We start from the raw sequence: 14,162 nt of genomic DNA on the forward strand, positions 1-14,162 counted from the left end.
CAGAGAAGTCTCAGGAAAAAAAAGAGTGACTTTGAGACCATTGGGTTTGTTATGCAGCTGTTTTTTTCCCCCGAGTGAAAAGAAACATACCCTTCTAAATGGAGGCAGAAGTCCCACAAGGCTCATGAAACTCCCAAGACGAAAGAATCAGAAAACACAGGGAGAATTCTTTAGGATGTTCTTTGTTCATTGAAGCATGTTGTACTTGAAATATTCTTCTTCTAAAACACAGCAATCAATTTTGCTGTACACACTGATCTTAAATAACTGGACTTATTTTTTTAACCTGTTTTTAATTTCCTTGGTATTCACCAAAAAGACATCTTAATTACTCCTTTAGAGTCGAAAGTGTTCCATAATCAGGCTGACACAAAGCTTTAGGCACAAAAAAAGGAAGTTCCTACACGTTAAAAGTGTCACTTTCTTTGTGCCTCTGTGTCTGACTCTGTCTCTCTCTCTCTGTCTCTCTTGCTGTCCCTTCCTTCCCTCCTTTCCTCCATCTCTTACTCCCTGCTCTATTTTCTATATCCATATATTACAAGGGGCAGCACACTAGGAAAGTACCACGGATACTTCCTGCAGCCTTAAACAAATTCCCTTGCAATGTCATAAACACTACAGCAATCTCTTAACTAAAACCAAAAAAGAATTTAGAAATAAAATTACAAAAGACAGAGTATGGAAACTACTGAGTACAGATGATGGAATCACAAAAGTTTCTGCTCAAAGATAAAACCTTAAATCTGAATAGTATTCTACTCTTAACAAAAATCCATCCATACCTTATTTTATAACATGTAGGTATGTATATTCTTTTAGCCTATGATTGTCCTGAATAAATTGCCTAGGCCCACCTACAAATAGAATATAATTTTAACTACTGTATGTGCTAGTTTTCTAGTAAACCTGATTTAGTGTTAAATTATTATATCTATAAAAATGTATATAAGCACAAAAAAACCCACAAACCTCGGTATTTGTCGTATTACTGAAAATGGGAAAATGGTATCAAGTTAACAGTAGTTGGTAAGTAGAAACTTCCAGCCCAGTTTCCTTTGTTTACAGAGTAAGAACATTTTATTGTTGAAAATAAATATATTTACATACCTCCTAAAAATAAGTGATTTATTATTTTGCTTTAAAATTTTTTTTTTACGTGCACGACTTATACCATTGCTTACACAACAGAAGAAGTGTTAGACTTGTTGCCTGGTATCCAGAAGAGGGTACACCATGCCCTATAAACACCTACATTTCTAATTTCTCAGCTTCTGGTATAAAGTGAGGTGTATTTTCTGATGAAACTGATACATATCCATCTGTATATTTTAATCATCTCTACATTACTTCAAATGTCTAAGAACCTATAAATGCTAAATAAATAGTGGTCCTAATTTTTATAGTTAATGATGACAAGAAAAATGTGCATATTCAATTTAGATGCTTTTTTCTTCAGATATTATTTTGCCTGACACTGGTTAAATATTTTTTTTAAAACTTTTCAATACAGTTGGCCAACTATACCTATATAAATGTTTGATTTGTACAATAATAGATATTTTAACAATAAAGTGCTCTATTTTATTATTTTATAACATTAGATCACTGATTATCACATGTGTGATACTTTTGTCGTACTTGAGAAAAACATGCAGATGTTAGGAAAGAGTTATATTTAGTAAACCTCCATAACTATACTCTAAGCTGGTTTTATTACATAATTTAAGATAATGGATGATATCTGCAAGCTTCACTATGTTGATTATCTTAATACTTTCAACAACAAACTACAAGTATTTGAAATTAAGATAACTTTAAATTTGCGACATAATTACCACTCAGTAAATACTACTAAGTATAAGGCATACATATACTTATGTATTCACTCTCTATAAACATAAAATTCCTATACCAAATGGAAATGAATGGAAAGGATCTTGACTAAAGGCAAAAGTATAGAACTATCCAGATATAAAAATAAAGTTTCTTCTACCTAACCACAATTTTGTGTTTCTTAGTGTTCAGTCACAGTCAGCTCGGAAATTCAAATTAATCAGTGGTCATGTAAATATAGGTATGTCTTTGAATATGTACCTTCTAGAACACACGATATGCACTTGAACAGAAAGTGAATATCAGATCAAGAAAGAAATGTATATAAGAACACAGGGAACAAACTATGCAAATTTGTATTTTGAAAGCTAAGAATATTTTTGACACATATATATTATCCTTACAATTAATTTGCATGAGATTTAAAAAAATAAAACTTTCCTTTTCAACTTGCCAAAATTAATCCCCCTTATGAAAATGAAAAAAATATGTAGCTTGTTCATGTGTGTGTGGGTATGCACACAAACCTGAATTTAAAATTTTAACATAAAATCACCAAGTCAGAGACAAGAATAATTTTTCCCACTTCAATATTATCCATACAAGCTTTTTTCCTTTACATCTTATCTCCAGTTTCCATTCATTTCCACACAGGATATAAGGCAACCTTTTCTCAATTTCTGGCAAAAGCTAAGCAACACAAATAACTGTAACAGTGATTTGTAGATTGCTGGAGTATACTTTCATATTTTTCAGCACAGCAACAGCCTGATATAATCATTTTCTCCAATGATGTGGCTTTCCTGTATGCAGAGATTAAACTACTCAGAGGGCGATCAAATATAAAATGCATTCAAATGATTCAAACCAAGACTTTACAAATCCAGACACACACACACATATATATTATACTATGGCAAGCTAAGACTTCTTCCTATGCCCCTTCCTACTTTTCACTCAGCAAGACCAGCTATATCAAACCTCAGTGTGCTCAGATTATCTACATTACATCCGGAGTATGCTCAAGGATTAGAATATATCGACAAATTGCCTCATCTTCAGAGGATTGTGATGTTGTGCTCTGCCAGCTATTAAAATTCATATGAATTAGGCTCTGCTCTGCCTCTAGGAATTCATACTAGAGTGATGTGTAAAGAGTTTTTTAAAGCAGTACATAGAAAACCTCTAATAAGTTCTCATAAAAGAAACCTTATCTAAGATGACCTGCAAAAAGACAGAAGAATTCAGGGACTTGGAAAACAGAGTTCTTCGTACTGTGACAGTGAAGTCCTTCATTCTAGACCTAGTACACAACATTCAAGTCTCTCTTTGCCATACAAACTACTCCAGTACATCAATTTCTTCCCTGGTCAAATCTTATCCTGCTTACAATGTGACCTGTAGACTTTACCTATATATAACTGCCAATGGCCCACTAAACTCATCTAAGTACGTACAATTAGCAACAGAAATCCTGATTTCACACATTACTCTTATTCTTGCCTCAACTCCACCGTAAATACAACTCTTCCTGAAGTACTAGTAAGGCCAATGTGGTATTAGCAGCACATAACTACAATTTTTCCTTTAACGAAATAAGGTCCCCCTTTCTGCATGGCAAATGCACAGTCACATGAATGCCACCATCTTACAAGTAAAATTCGGATCACAGAGAAGAAAGCTAGCAGATGAAGAAATTGCTCACCTGGAGGAAGCGGATCAACAGATTGAAGTCTAGTAGTGATGGTGTGTAGGGTGAGGATAGCAAAGGAAAGCAAAGTCGGGAATGCTTGAAAAATAAAATATTTTTAGTTAACAAATAGAAAGACCAAGTGGGACAAAAAGGGCCAACTGAATTATGAATCCTTCCTTATCTATTTGATTTTTTAAAATTATATTCCAAAGAATAATCAATTCCTAAAAAGCTATCGTCATTTGACAATTCCTCAGTTACATAAGACATTGTCTTCCTATGAAAATTTACTTTAAAGGAGATTTTCATTTCAGTGAGATGGAAAGAGTACAAAGTATCTGCCAGTAACTCTAAGTCAATGGAGAACTTTATCAGTACAATGATATGTCCATTTGTTCAGATAAATAATTTTCTACCTGAATGAATAGAAGATGCAAACCAGCAAGTAACTAAAAATTAAAGCCCAAGCTCTTCTGTAACTCACCCAGACAGCAAGTCTTAGTCACAATATTCCCTGAATCCTAAATATTAGTTATATAGTACAGATTGTCTGAAGTCCAAACATTTATTATATATAATTTAGTTTTTTACTGGTGAATTAATATTTAACTATGTATTTACTTTAATAATTGTTATCCATCAATACAATAATCTATATTCTCAAATATATAAAATATATTTATTTATAATATCAACTATATATTTTTACATTTGATCTTAACCAAAAGGCTGAGAAATGATCAACTACATAGTTGTAATTTGCAATGAATATCTCTTTGAGCCAAAATATATAACATAATATGATATAATACTTAAATTACATATGTATAAATTTTGATTGTAACTTTTAGTTAAATGTGAAAAGAATAACAATACAAATTTACTGAAATAAAACATTTTTCTCTTTGATATTTTTCCTTTTGTTTTATAAGCCTCTGACTTAGGTATATCATGGGCGTGTATAATTGATCTACTTCCTAGAACAAAGAAAAGAAAAAAGAACATTCTGTTTTGCATTTGTATTACTGAAATGCGCAATGAAGATGCAGAATCAATTGCTGCCTAAAAGGCCTGCCAGAAACCAAAAAGGAAAAATAAATGCCTGCTGGTGAGCAAAGGTAACCTCATTTTTTAAAACAGTCTCATTTTCTTAGCTTCATGACTAACTTCACATCTGTGGCTGCCCCTCCCTTGGAGTGAGAATAGGCAGACTCTAAGGTAAAGCTTGTTGAGTAGTTCCTAAGAGCTCAACCATTTTGTCATTGTTGCTCTATACATATTTCATTATTCTCCTCTACCCCCTGCCCATTTCATGTTTAATTTATGTGTTTTTCTCCTACTCTTAAAGCACAGCTTCAACAATAAATGGGACATCTGAAGTCTTCCTCAATCACATGTATACATGTGACATTCATTACAGTAAAAGAAACATAAAATCTACAGAATAATGTCAGTATCAAAGTATTTTCATTGCAATTATCACCTTAAAATTTTGAAAGGATATTAGAATTACTTCTAATATAAACATAAAAGGAAATGTGTGAAGTCTGTGACATTCATTAATTTTAACTACTATTAGAAATAGTAACATTTCTGTATATGGTTCAGTTTCCTTATATTTTAATGCTATGAACCAGAAAATGAACTTGTTTTCTAACTGATGACTCACCAGTCAATATCTAATGCATAATGCATTTTAGATAAAGTCAAAGTACTGTATAGTTTTACAATAGCATAAGTAGAGCTGCATAAAGTATAGACCAACTTCAATTAGCAAAATTCAGTGAGTCTACGGCTGCACACTGAGTTCAAAAAAAGTCCTTCAAATTCATTTTCACTCAGTACTAGATCATAGGAACATATTCAGAAATAGGGTCTGTGTGGATGAAATTCTCTGAGATGTAGTGATACTGGGTTAAAGTTTGTCTAATACAAAAATTGTCATAAGAAGGCAAAGCAGGCACATAGGCAGAGAGATCTCAGAGGAACCATGGGAGCAGACATTAGAAGTAGATCTGAGATTGCTGATAACCACCAGAAACTAGGAAGAAACAAGAAAGAGTGTCTGAAAGATTATGGCCCAACTAGTTCCTTAATTTTGTAGGTATAGTCTCTGGTTCTTTGACATCTTACAAACTTGTTTTAAGATAACCAGTACCGTCCATTGGGTAGATATGGGTAGGAGTTCAAAGTTTACTGCATGTATTGTCCTTGGCTGGTGCCATAGTTTGAGCAGGACCCATGGGCCCAGATCTGCCCATCATAATGTCCTTCTTGTAGGTTTCTAGAATCCTCTGGATCCTTCTACTTCCCCATTCTCACATGCTTCTCTCACCTAGAGTCCCAACAGGATGTCCTCCTCTCTGTTCCACTTCCCTGGTGAGTGAAGACTTTCATTGGACATGCCCCTTTGGCTAGTGTCCAGATATAAGTGAGTATACATATTTGACCACGTCCCCTGGATGGGGAGGCCTGGTGGTACTCAGAAGAAGGATAGCAGGCTATGAAGAAGAGACTCGATACCCTATAAGCATACAGTGGGAAGAGGTCCCCCTCAGTCACAGTCATAGGGGAAGGGAGTGAGGGGAAAATGGGAAGGAGGGAGGAATGGGAGGATACAAGGGATGGGATAAGAATGAGATGTAATATGAATAAATTATTAAAATGTATTTTTAAAAAAAGATAACCAACACTTTGCTACAGCAGCCCTTGTAAACTAATACTGCCCCTATCAAAAGAAAAATCAAGTCATTAAAGAAAGAATGAAAAATATTTGTAGAAAGGGAAATGATACAATTAGGTACAAATAAATATTTAGGTACTGCAAAATTAAAAGATGACAAATCTAAAGTAAGTGTATTTTTCCTATGCAATGATTCCCATATCCTTTGGCCAAAGAGTTATGAATGCATGCTACTCAAAACTGATACCACCAATTATAAGACCAGACACAACAAATGAAAAGTTAATCTTTTTTTCTGAAATCACACAAACACATTGACTTAGAGATTGTCTCCAACTTATGATTATTCAACTTAGGACTCTTTGACTTTATGAGAATGAAAAACTAACATGATTCCAGTAAAAAGCACTTTTCTATATTTTCATCTTTTTGTGAAAATGATACATGTTCTGATGTTCTCTTAAGGACTCACAGCTCCCGTTCAGCCACTTAACTATAGGGGAAGTCCATGGTAAAAGGCAAGACAATGCTGCTTAGCAAAGATGACCAGTAGGTAAGATGAATTAAGTTATGCTCACATACACTATTTTCAGTTTCAGGATGGACTCAGTAGGTGCAACCACAAAGTCCAGGAGGCTTACTAAGATCCCTTCTTAAAATATCTACACACTACTGGCTGCTTTTGCTTGCTGTTTCTTAAGACTACTGAAAATTCCCTTTTTTTCTGATATTCTGTTTGAAATTTCTGGAAAGGACAGCACATCTCTAGTTCCCCAAGAAGGGACAGCTTCTCTTAAGGTGTTTCTTTGCCCTGCATTATTAAATAAAATTTGTAACTAAAGATATTTGTACACCTAGGTGTGGTTATTTTTATTAACAACTACAACAACTAAGACACTAATCTTTTTTTTAAATGTACTATCTTTTTTATTATTAATTTATTCATATTACATCTCGATTGTTGGCCCCTCCCCTGTTTCCTCCCATTCCTCCCTCCCTCCAACTTTCCCCCTTCTCCCCTCCCCTATGTCTGTGATTGAGGGAGACCTCCTCCCCCTAGATATGCTCTTAGAGTATCGAGTCTCTTCTTAGTAACCTGCTATCCTTCCTCTGAGTGCCGCCAGGCCTCCCCACCCAGGGGACATGGTCAGAAAAGGAGCACCAGAGTATGTGAGAGTCAGATCTCACTCTCCACTCAACGGCTAGACACTAATCTTTTATGATTTATGCAATATATATTTGCAATGTTCTTTCTAGTCGCCAACTCCTCTCAGGTCCTGCCCCTCTACCCACCAAAAACAATGTCTTATTCTCTATTTAAAAAAGCAAAATAGAAACAAAAGGTGAAAGAAACTTCTAAGAAACACGGAGACCATTTTATATTGGCTAACTACTCCGGAGCATGTTGCCTTGGCCTGAGATGTGGTTGATACATACAGTGCCCCTCCTTTGGAAAGTGTTGTTTTCTCTCCCAAAGCATCTATTGATTGCAAATCGCATCTTGGCTCAGTGTGGACCTTTTGTTTCCACTTCTCTTTGTCTATGCCGTCGCTTTGTCTAGCTTGAGTTTGTTCAGGTCTTGTGATTTCTATCACAGTCTCAATGAGTTCCAATATGGGTCTACCCTATCTTGTCTGGAAAGTACTGTTTCCTTCTATTGAACCAATAGCCCTGGATCTTACTAAGCCAATTTATTATCTAGACTATTTCTTCTTGAATATATATCTAAATGTATTACCATAGAGTTTTTCCTCATATATACCGAACTTTAATAGATTCTGTGAAAAGAAAAAAGATAAAATGGCAAAAAATAAAGTTTTAAAACTAAACAATAATATAGGAAAGCTGGAAGGGACTTGTAAGGATGGTGTTGCCAAATGGGGGAGGGGAATCGAGGAGGTCGTGAATGACTTTAACCACAGTACTTACATACATGTATGAATTTGTCAAGAAATATACTTAACTTTTAAAAATCGAGTTAAATCTTCCAGTCAGTTGTGAACTAAAGTGAAACATATTATTTTATTACAAATCTACATATAATATTCATCTGCCCTAGTAAGTACAGAGAGTCTCAGAACTAATTATCAGTTGATAAAGTTATATAATACTCCTTTAAGTGATTGAACCCAGTGATGTTTGAAATGTAATCACAGAATTTAAATATTCACTTACTTGTGCTCTTGTTATTTTTAACTGCATGTGTACGTGCTTATGTAAGTTTGTGTGCATCGTGAGCACACAGGTCGATGTAGAAGCCAGAACAGGATATCATGACTCATGGCGTTGTAGTTACTGGCACTTGTGAGGCACCATTTGCGTGCTGAGAACTGAACTATGGTTCTGTGCAAGAGCAATTAGCTCTCTTAACTGCTGGTCAATCTCTAGCATCCACAAAATAGTATTTAACACATGCATGCAATAAAATGTGACTCCTGTTTAATGCTACTGTTCATAGTAGAATGATTCTACCACATGATAGCAGTGTCCTTATGTGATTACTCAAAGCCCACTTTACTATAGCATATTAAGTTACCTCTGCAACTTCACTTCATATAAGGTTTTTTTCTAAGGACTCTGTCTACATCTTTTATTTCAGTAGTTTGTGAATAGGGATTTAAATCACTGAGGCCATGTTTTACAATAAAGAATTGATATTAAATTATATCTAATATTTGTCTATTAATTATTGCAATGACCCAGAATATAATGGAAAGTTAGATTTAAAATTTTGCAATATGTTTTTAAAATAAATAAAATAAAAATTTGCATTATAGCAACTATAATCTAAGGTTATAGATTATAATGTTTAAAATGCTTAAAATGTTTTTGGTTTTTTACAGAATTTCTTTTGTCCACTAGGCTGCTTTAGTGAGCAGATTTTGTTATCTGTAATACTTTCTAGAAAGTCAGGAAGACATAAAAAGCCATGTAATCATTATTGTCCTTGACAATGGCTACGAAGTAAGAAGAAATTACTGAAACCCTTTCATCTTTATCTCAAAACAAAATGTCACATTGAAAAGTTCAGATTAAATTTCAGATACTACAAACACATATAACTAAATTCTCATTTGTTTAGTCTTGAAATCAGAGATCAGGTACCTATGGATAAAAATATATCCACCAAGGTCAGAAACAAATCTTATTTGAAGTTTTCGTTGTGAATTTCTCTAACTGTATAACAATAGCAATAACTGTAAGTGAAAAATATTTACACCAGCTTTCATAATAAGAGAGAAAGCAAACAATGCTAAGTTACATGATCAAACATAGAAACTTTATAGATATTCCACAATCAGAGAAGGATTATTTTCTGAATAGTGTTCATTATTCTGCTTTTGTAATTTAAGTGCATTTTTAATACATAATAAAATATTTTACTATGTATAAAGTGAATGTTAAATAGGCTTATAGATTAGTTTTTAAAAGCATGCTAAATTCAGACTGTAGTTAAATTAGAATGCTAAATACAGTATTCTAACTAGCTCGAGATAATAAAGTAAATCCTAATAACAAAGAACAGTGAAATAGTGTAGGTTTTATTAGCCTGTCCTTAGAACTTTTGTAACTTGTGAAACCCAAAGCATTTACCTCAATGAAGCCTTTATTTTCAGTCAAGCAACACATAGGTACTACAGTGTTGGGCTTAAACATGCACTGATCAAATTGTACCTTAAATCAAATTGGTATTTTAAAAGTTGATAGACCTAACAAAGAAAAAAAATCTACCTTTGTTGAATGTTGGTAGCCCTATCAAAGAAAAATATCTACCTTTGTTGAATTTTCAAATTAACCTCTTGGCCAACAGGTATATGTTCTTTAAAAGGCTGAGCATTTTCTCTTTTTTTTCTTTTTTTTATTTTATAAATTTATTCATATTAAATCTCAATTGTTATCCCATCCTTGTATCCTCCCATGCCTCCCTCCCTCCCATTTTCCCCTTTCTCCCTTTCCTTATGACTGTGACTGAGGGGGGCCTCTTCCCCCTGTAAATGCTCATAGTGCATCAAGTCTCTTCTTGGTAGCCTGCTATCCTTCCTCTGAGATAACAAAGGCTGAGCCTTCTAAACATGGGTTGATTCTTCCAATTATGAAACTGTGGTAAAATTAAACTGAAGAGAGAAAAAATGGAGATGGGCAGAACACACACATATATTCATGTGCACTTTCTTACACACATTTCTGTAGGAAAAGTAGAAAAAAAAGTCCAACATCGTGAGGGAACCTGTAGTGTCCATAGCTGTGTCATTTCCAATAGATTTGCCTGTCTGCCACACTGTAAATAGGCAGCCAACACCAAGGGCTTGGGATATGAAAAGGACATGTAAAGCAAAAGAGCATTCTTTTATGTATCCATGTACCTTACTTGTATTTAATGCAGCTCTAACATTTATATTTGCTACACATGAGTCCATATATTTGTTTCATGTAGCTTATTGAAATTTGGTGCATATGGAATATTTATGATTAGTCCATGAGGATCACATATATCTGGTGCATTGGTGTCATATATTTGAATGAATGTTGTTCATTCATATTTGGACCTCACTGGTCTTTCTATTTAGTGTATATGAGTCACCTGAAAGTCAAAGTTGCTTTTTCTCTCACATGCAGATGCATTGAATATTGTTGAATTCTTACAGTATATAATGAAGATTCTTGAGGCTTTAGACTCCTATATTTTAGCTCATATGACTAAATAAATTTTAGATACATTTGGAATGAGACAGATTAACTCCTGGCAACACCCAGCCTACCTCAAGGAAGATGATGAGCATGGAAAAACCTCCTTATGAAGGTGGCTTCAAACATGGCCAACAAGCCACTGGGAAAAATGTTCTTGTTTCTACCACAGACAGAATTCTTCCTGAAAACTGACAAGCTTGGATGCAAGCAGAATTGATGGCCAAACTCTGCCAAGACAGTGTAAGCAAGTCATTAATAGTTCCTTCCTGACTCACAAATATGTCTGTCAGAAATGTTGGGCCAGAGGCTGAAGATGGTGATGCTCAAATGTTATAGAGAATTCTGGGTGACTGTTCAGGCAGCAAGCCATCTCTGTTGTCTTCTCATTTGGGAAACTGCTAACCATCACTCCTTGTATACTCAGGTAATTAATTTTATTCCTTCTCAAGTCTCTGATGGGGTTGAAGACCTGGTAGTTCAGATTTAGAATTAATCTTAAGATGTGTTTAGGTCTAGATAGATGTTTTAAGATGATAATGAGATATTTGTTTTCATTCAGAATTTTAGATTCACCATGATAAGAAAGATGTTTTCTTTAAGGCTGCCAAATACAAATAGCCAAAACACTATGAATATAATATAATATAATATAATATAATATAATATAATATAATATAATATATATACATATATATGTTTTTTGTGGTTCTCTTGTAGTTTATATATGTGTAATAATATAAATGCATATGCAAAAATATTTAGTAAAAGTTTGATAAAATATTAGAGATAAAGTATTAGAGAAAAGCAGGTGGAATTTAACTAGGTTCAAAGTTTTACTCCACGTGTTCTTGATGGAATCCCAAAAGCTCTATATTACTTTATCTTCTTATTTATAAAATGGGGAAATTCATTGTCACTTGCTTGTATTGAAGAAATAAACTCATCTCTCAGAGCCCTCAGGTTGGAATTGGGTGATATCTAGTATTAATTTAGCAGGCCACAGGAAGAATGGCATATCAATGCGAATACAGGATAAATCAGATAACCCTAGCTGAGTGTAAGCCATTGTTTTCACAAAAATTATTAAAAATAAGGAATGAATAAATGTCTAATTGTCAAAAATGATTGACAGGAAAGGAAACCTGAAAAGTATAAGAATGGGAAATGCATTTGATAAGGGCCACACAAAATAGAGAAGCCGAAGAAGTTTAAAATATGTGTCAGTTTTTACTATGAGATGTTTGTTCTCCGCCCTCTTTTAATATTTAAAACAGGCAGTAGAAAAACAACATACTATAACAATGAAATTTGGTAAAGTGTGAAAGACAATGCTAGCTGTTCTTTCTAACAACATGTTTAGTAGCATAATCGAGTTTTTAAAAAATGAATTCAGTAAGACTTCAGTTCTGAAAGAAAATTATGAAAGAGATGTGTTTTACTTCAATATAAAATTCATTATCTGCATGTCATTTAAGAAACTCAATGAAATGGCAAAACAAAAAAGGGACATAGTATTTACTTTTTAATTAAATTTTGTGGTTCAACTCCTACCTTCAGAATTGTTTTCACTGAGATGTATTAGTTTATCTACATCAACTTTTTATGACAGGATGGATTTTCCCATACAGAGAATGATATTTTTAGATAAGGATTTATTATATATTTTCCACACATGCTTGGTTAATGTCAACAAAGTTCCAAAAAAAAAGGTGTAAATATTCATTTCTACTATGTACTTTTTTCAGTCTCTTAAAACAAATATACCTATCTAAGTCTCATCCTTTGAAGCTATTGTTTGTTTGAATCTCAGAGGGAAAGTGTGATTGTTCATGTTTTATCAAGAAGAGGCAGCTTTTGATGTAATGTAATAGAATGCCTATTTTCCAGATAAGAACATTGAGTTCAGGTTAGTTAAAGGGAAAACAAAACTTGTTCTCCTGACTCTTCTTTACACTGACCACCGTTAACTTCTGTATGTCCCCCTTTGGTTCACTTCAGTGCAGTAACCTAAAACAAGGTGTATGCATAATGCTTTGTTGAAACCAGTAAAATTTAAAAAGTTAGGTGTTTAAAAGCCATGCCTGGTTAACAGGTATAGAGGTTTTCTAATGTGGTTGTAGCACATGATATCTCTGTCCTAAGGCAAAGATAAAGTAGATTATCAACCTTTTTATAAAATGAAAATGTAATAAAAAAAACCCTAAGTTTCATTTGAGACTAATAATCTCAATATTTCTTTTATGTATAATAAAATGAAATTTAACTTTTAAAAGGGAAAACAATTTCAAATGAGTTGACCAGCATTTCCATCTAGGTACATAGGGAAAAGTGAAACAAAAAGCCTTTGTTGGGTAACAAATATAAACAAAACCAGTGACATGGTAAGAATAATTATATAAAAATTAACCTAATTATGTATTTTAAGATAAATTAAAAATTACAAAATGTAACAATAAATGTGTGACAAAAAAATCTAATCAATAGGTAAGCAAGGAAAGCACAGCACATATTAAAGCTGAGAAAAAGACACTAGATGCAGAGTGAGAACAACATGAAATATGCAAAGAGGCTGAAATTAAGCACTTGAAATGAAAAAGGAAATACAATGTGCAAATAGTGAAAGAATTCCTGCGGCACACATTTTATAATCAAAGAAAGACAGATCGATAATCAAAATTACAGAAAGAGCTGAGAGAATATGCTCTTAAAGGCAGGAAATTATTAGATTTCTCCATCTCCCCCACCCCTAATTTAGAAAAAGAGAAAACAGAAGTATGGATTGTTTTATGTGCGCAAACTTTAAAAACACAAATCAATGGAACGTAATGGAAGTTTATATAAACTTCCAAACATCTCTTTGACATAACATCAATGCCTTTAAGGGAATGTACAGACATAACAGTAACAGTCTGAAGTCACTCAGATTTACCACAGCTAGTGATTAGCTAGGACACGGAGCGATCCTGGCAACAGCTAATCTAATAATTCTGCCATTATCTCTAATACTTCAGGTCTGAGCCTGGAGCTAAGAGGTTGTCAGGGTATAGCTTTGTTTACATGGAATGGAGCCTAGTTAGGGGTAGAGATGTCAAGGCTAATATTATCACCTATTTGTTCTTTTAGCTTTAAGTGTGTAATAGTTCACGGAGGTTTTATTCTGATGTTCCATGTGATGCTGAAGCTGGTTTTCTTTTTTCCTGATGTGGATTTATGACTGCTCAGTTGAGTTTTTAGCTCCAAAAGCCTGCTTTATCTATGTGTATG

General features: G+C 33.7%; 1 protein-coding gene across 4 annotated transcripts in view; it reads right to left on the reverse strand.

The window, feature by feature from the left end:
• PCDH17 (protocadherin 17) overlaps positions 1-14,162 on the reverse strand; it is a 101,095-nt gene that overhangs the window by 16,032 nt on the left and 70,901 nt on the right. For 3 of the 4 annotated variants that reach the window (XM_084768231.1, XM_084768230.1, XM_084768233.1), the window contains one exon: positions 3,539-3,622. The exons of the other annotated variant lie outside the window; for it this stretch is intronic. In XM_084768231.1, the coding sequence (XP_084624357.1) occupies positions 3,539-3,622 (84 nt within the window). The remainder of the gene's footprint in view (positions 1-3,538; positions 3,623-14,162) is intronic. 4 annotated transcript variants of the gene reach the window in all.

Source organism: Acomys minous, assembly GCF_964271855.1.
Source record: "Acomys minous genome assembly, chromosome: 18".
Lineage (NCBI taxonomy): Eukaryota > Metazoa > Chordata > Mammalia > Rodentia > Muridae > Acomys > Acomys minous.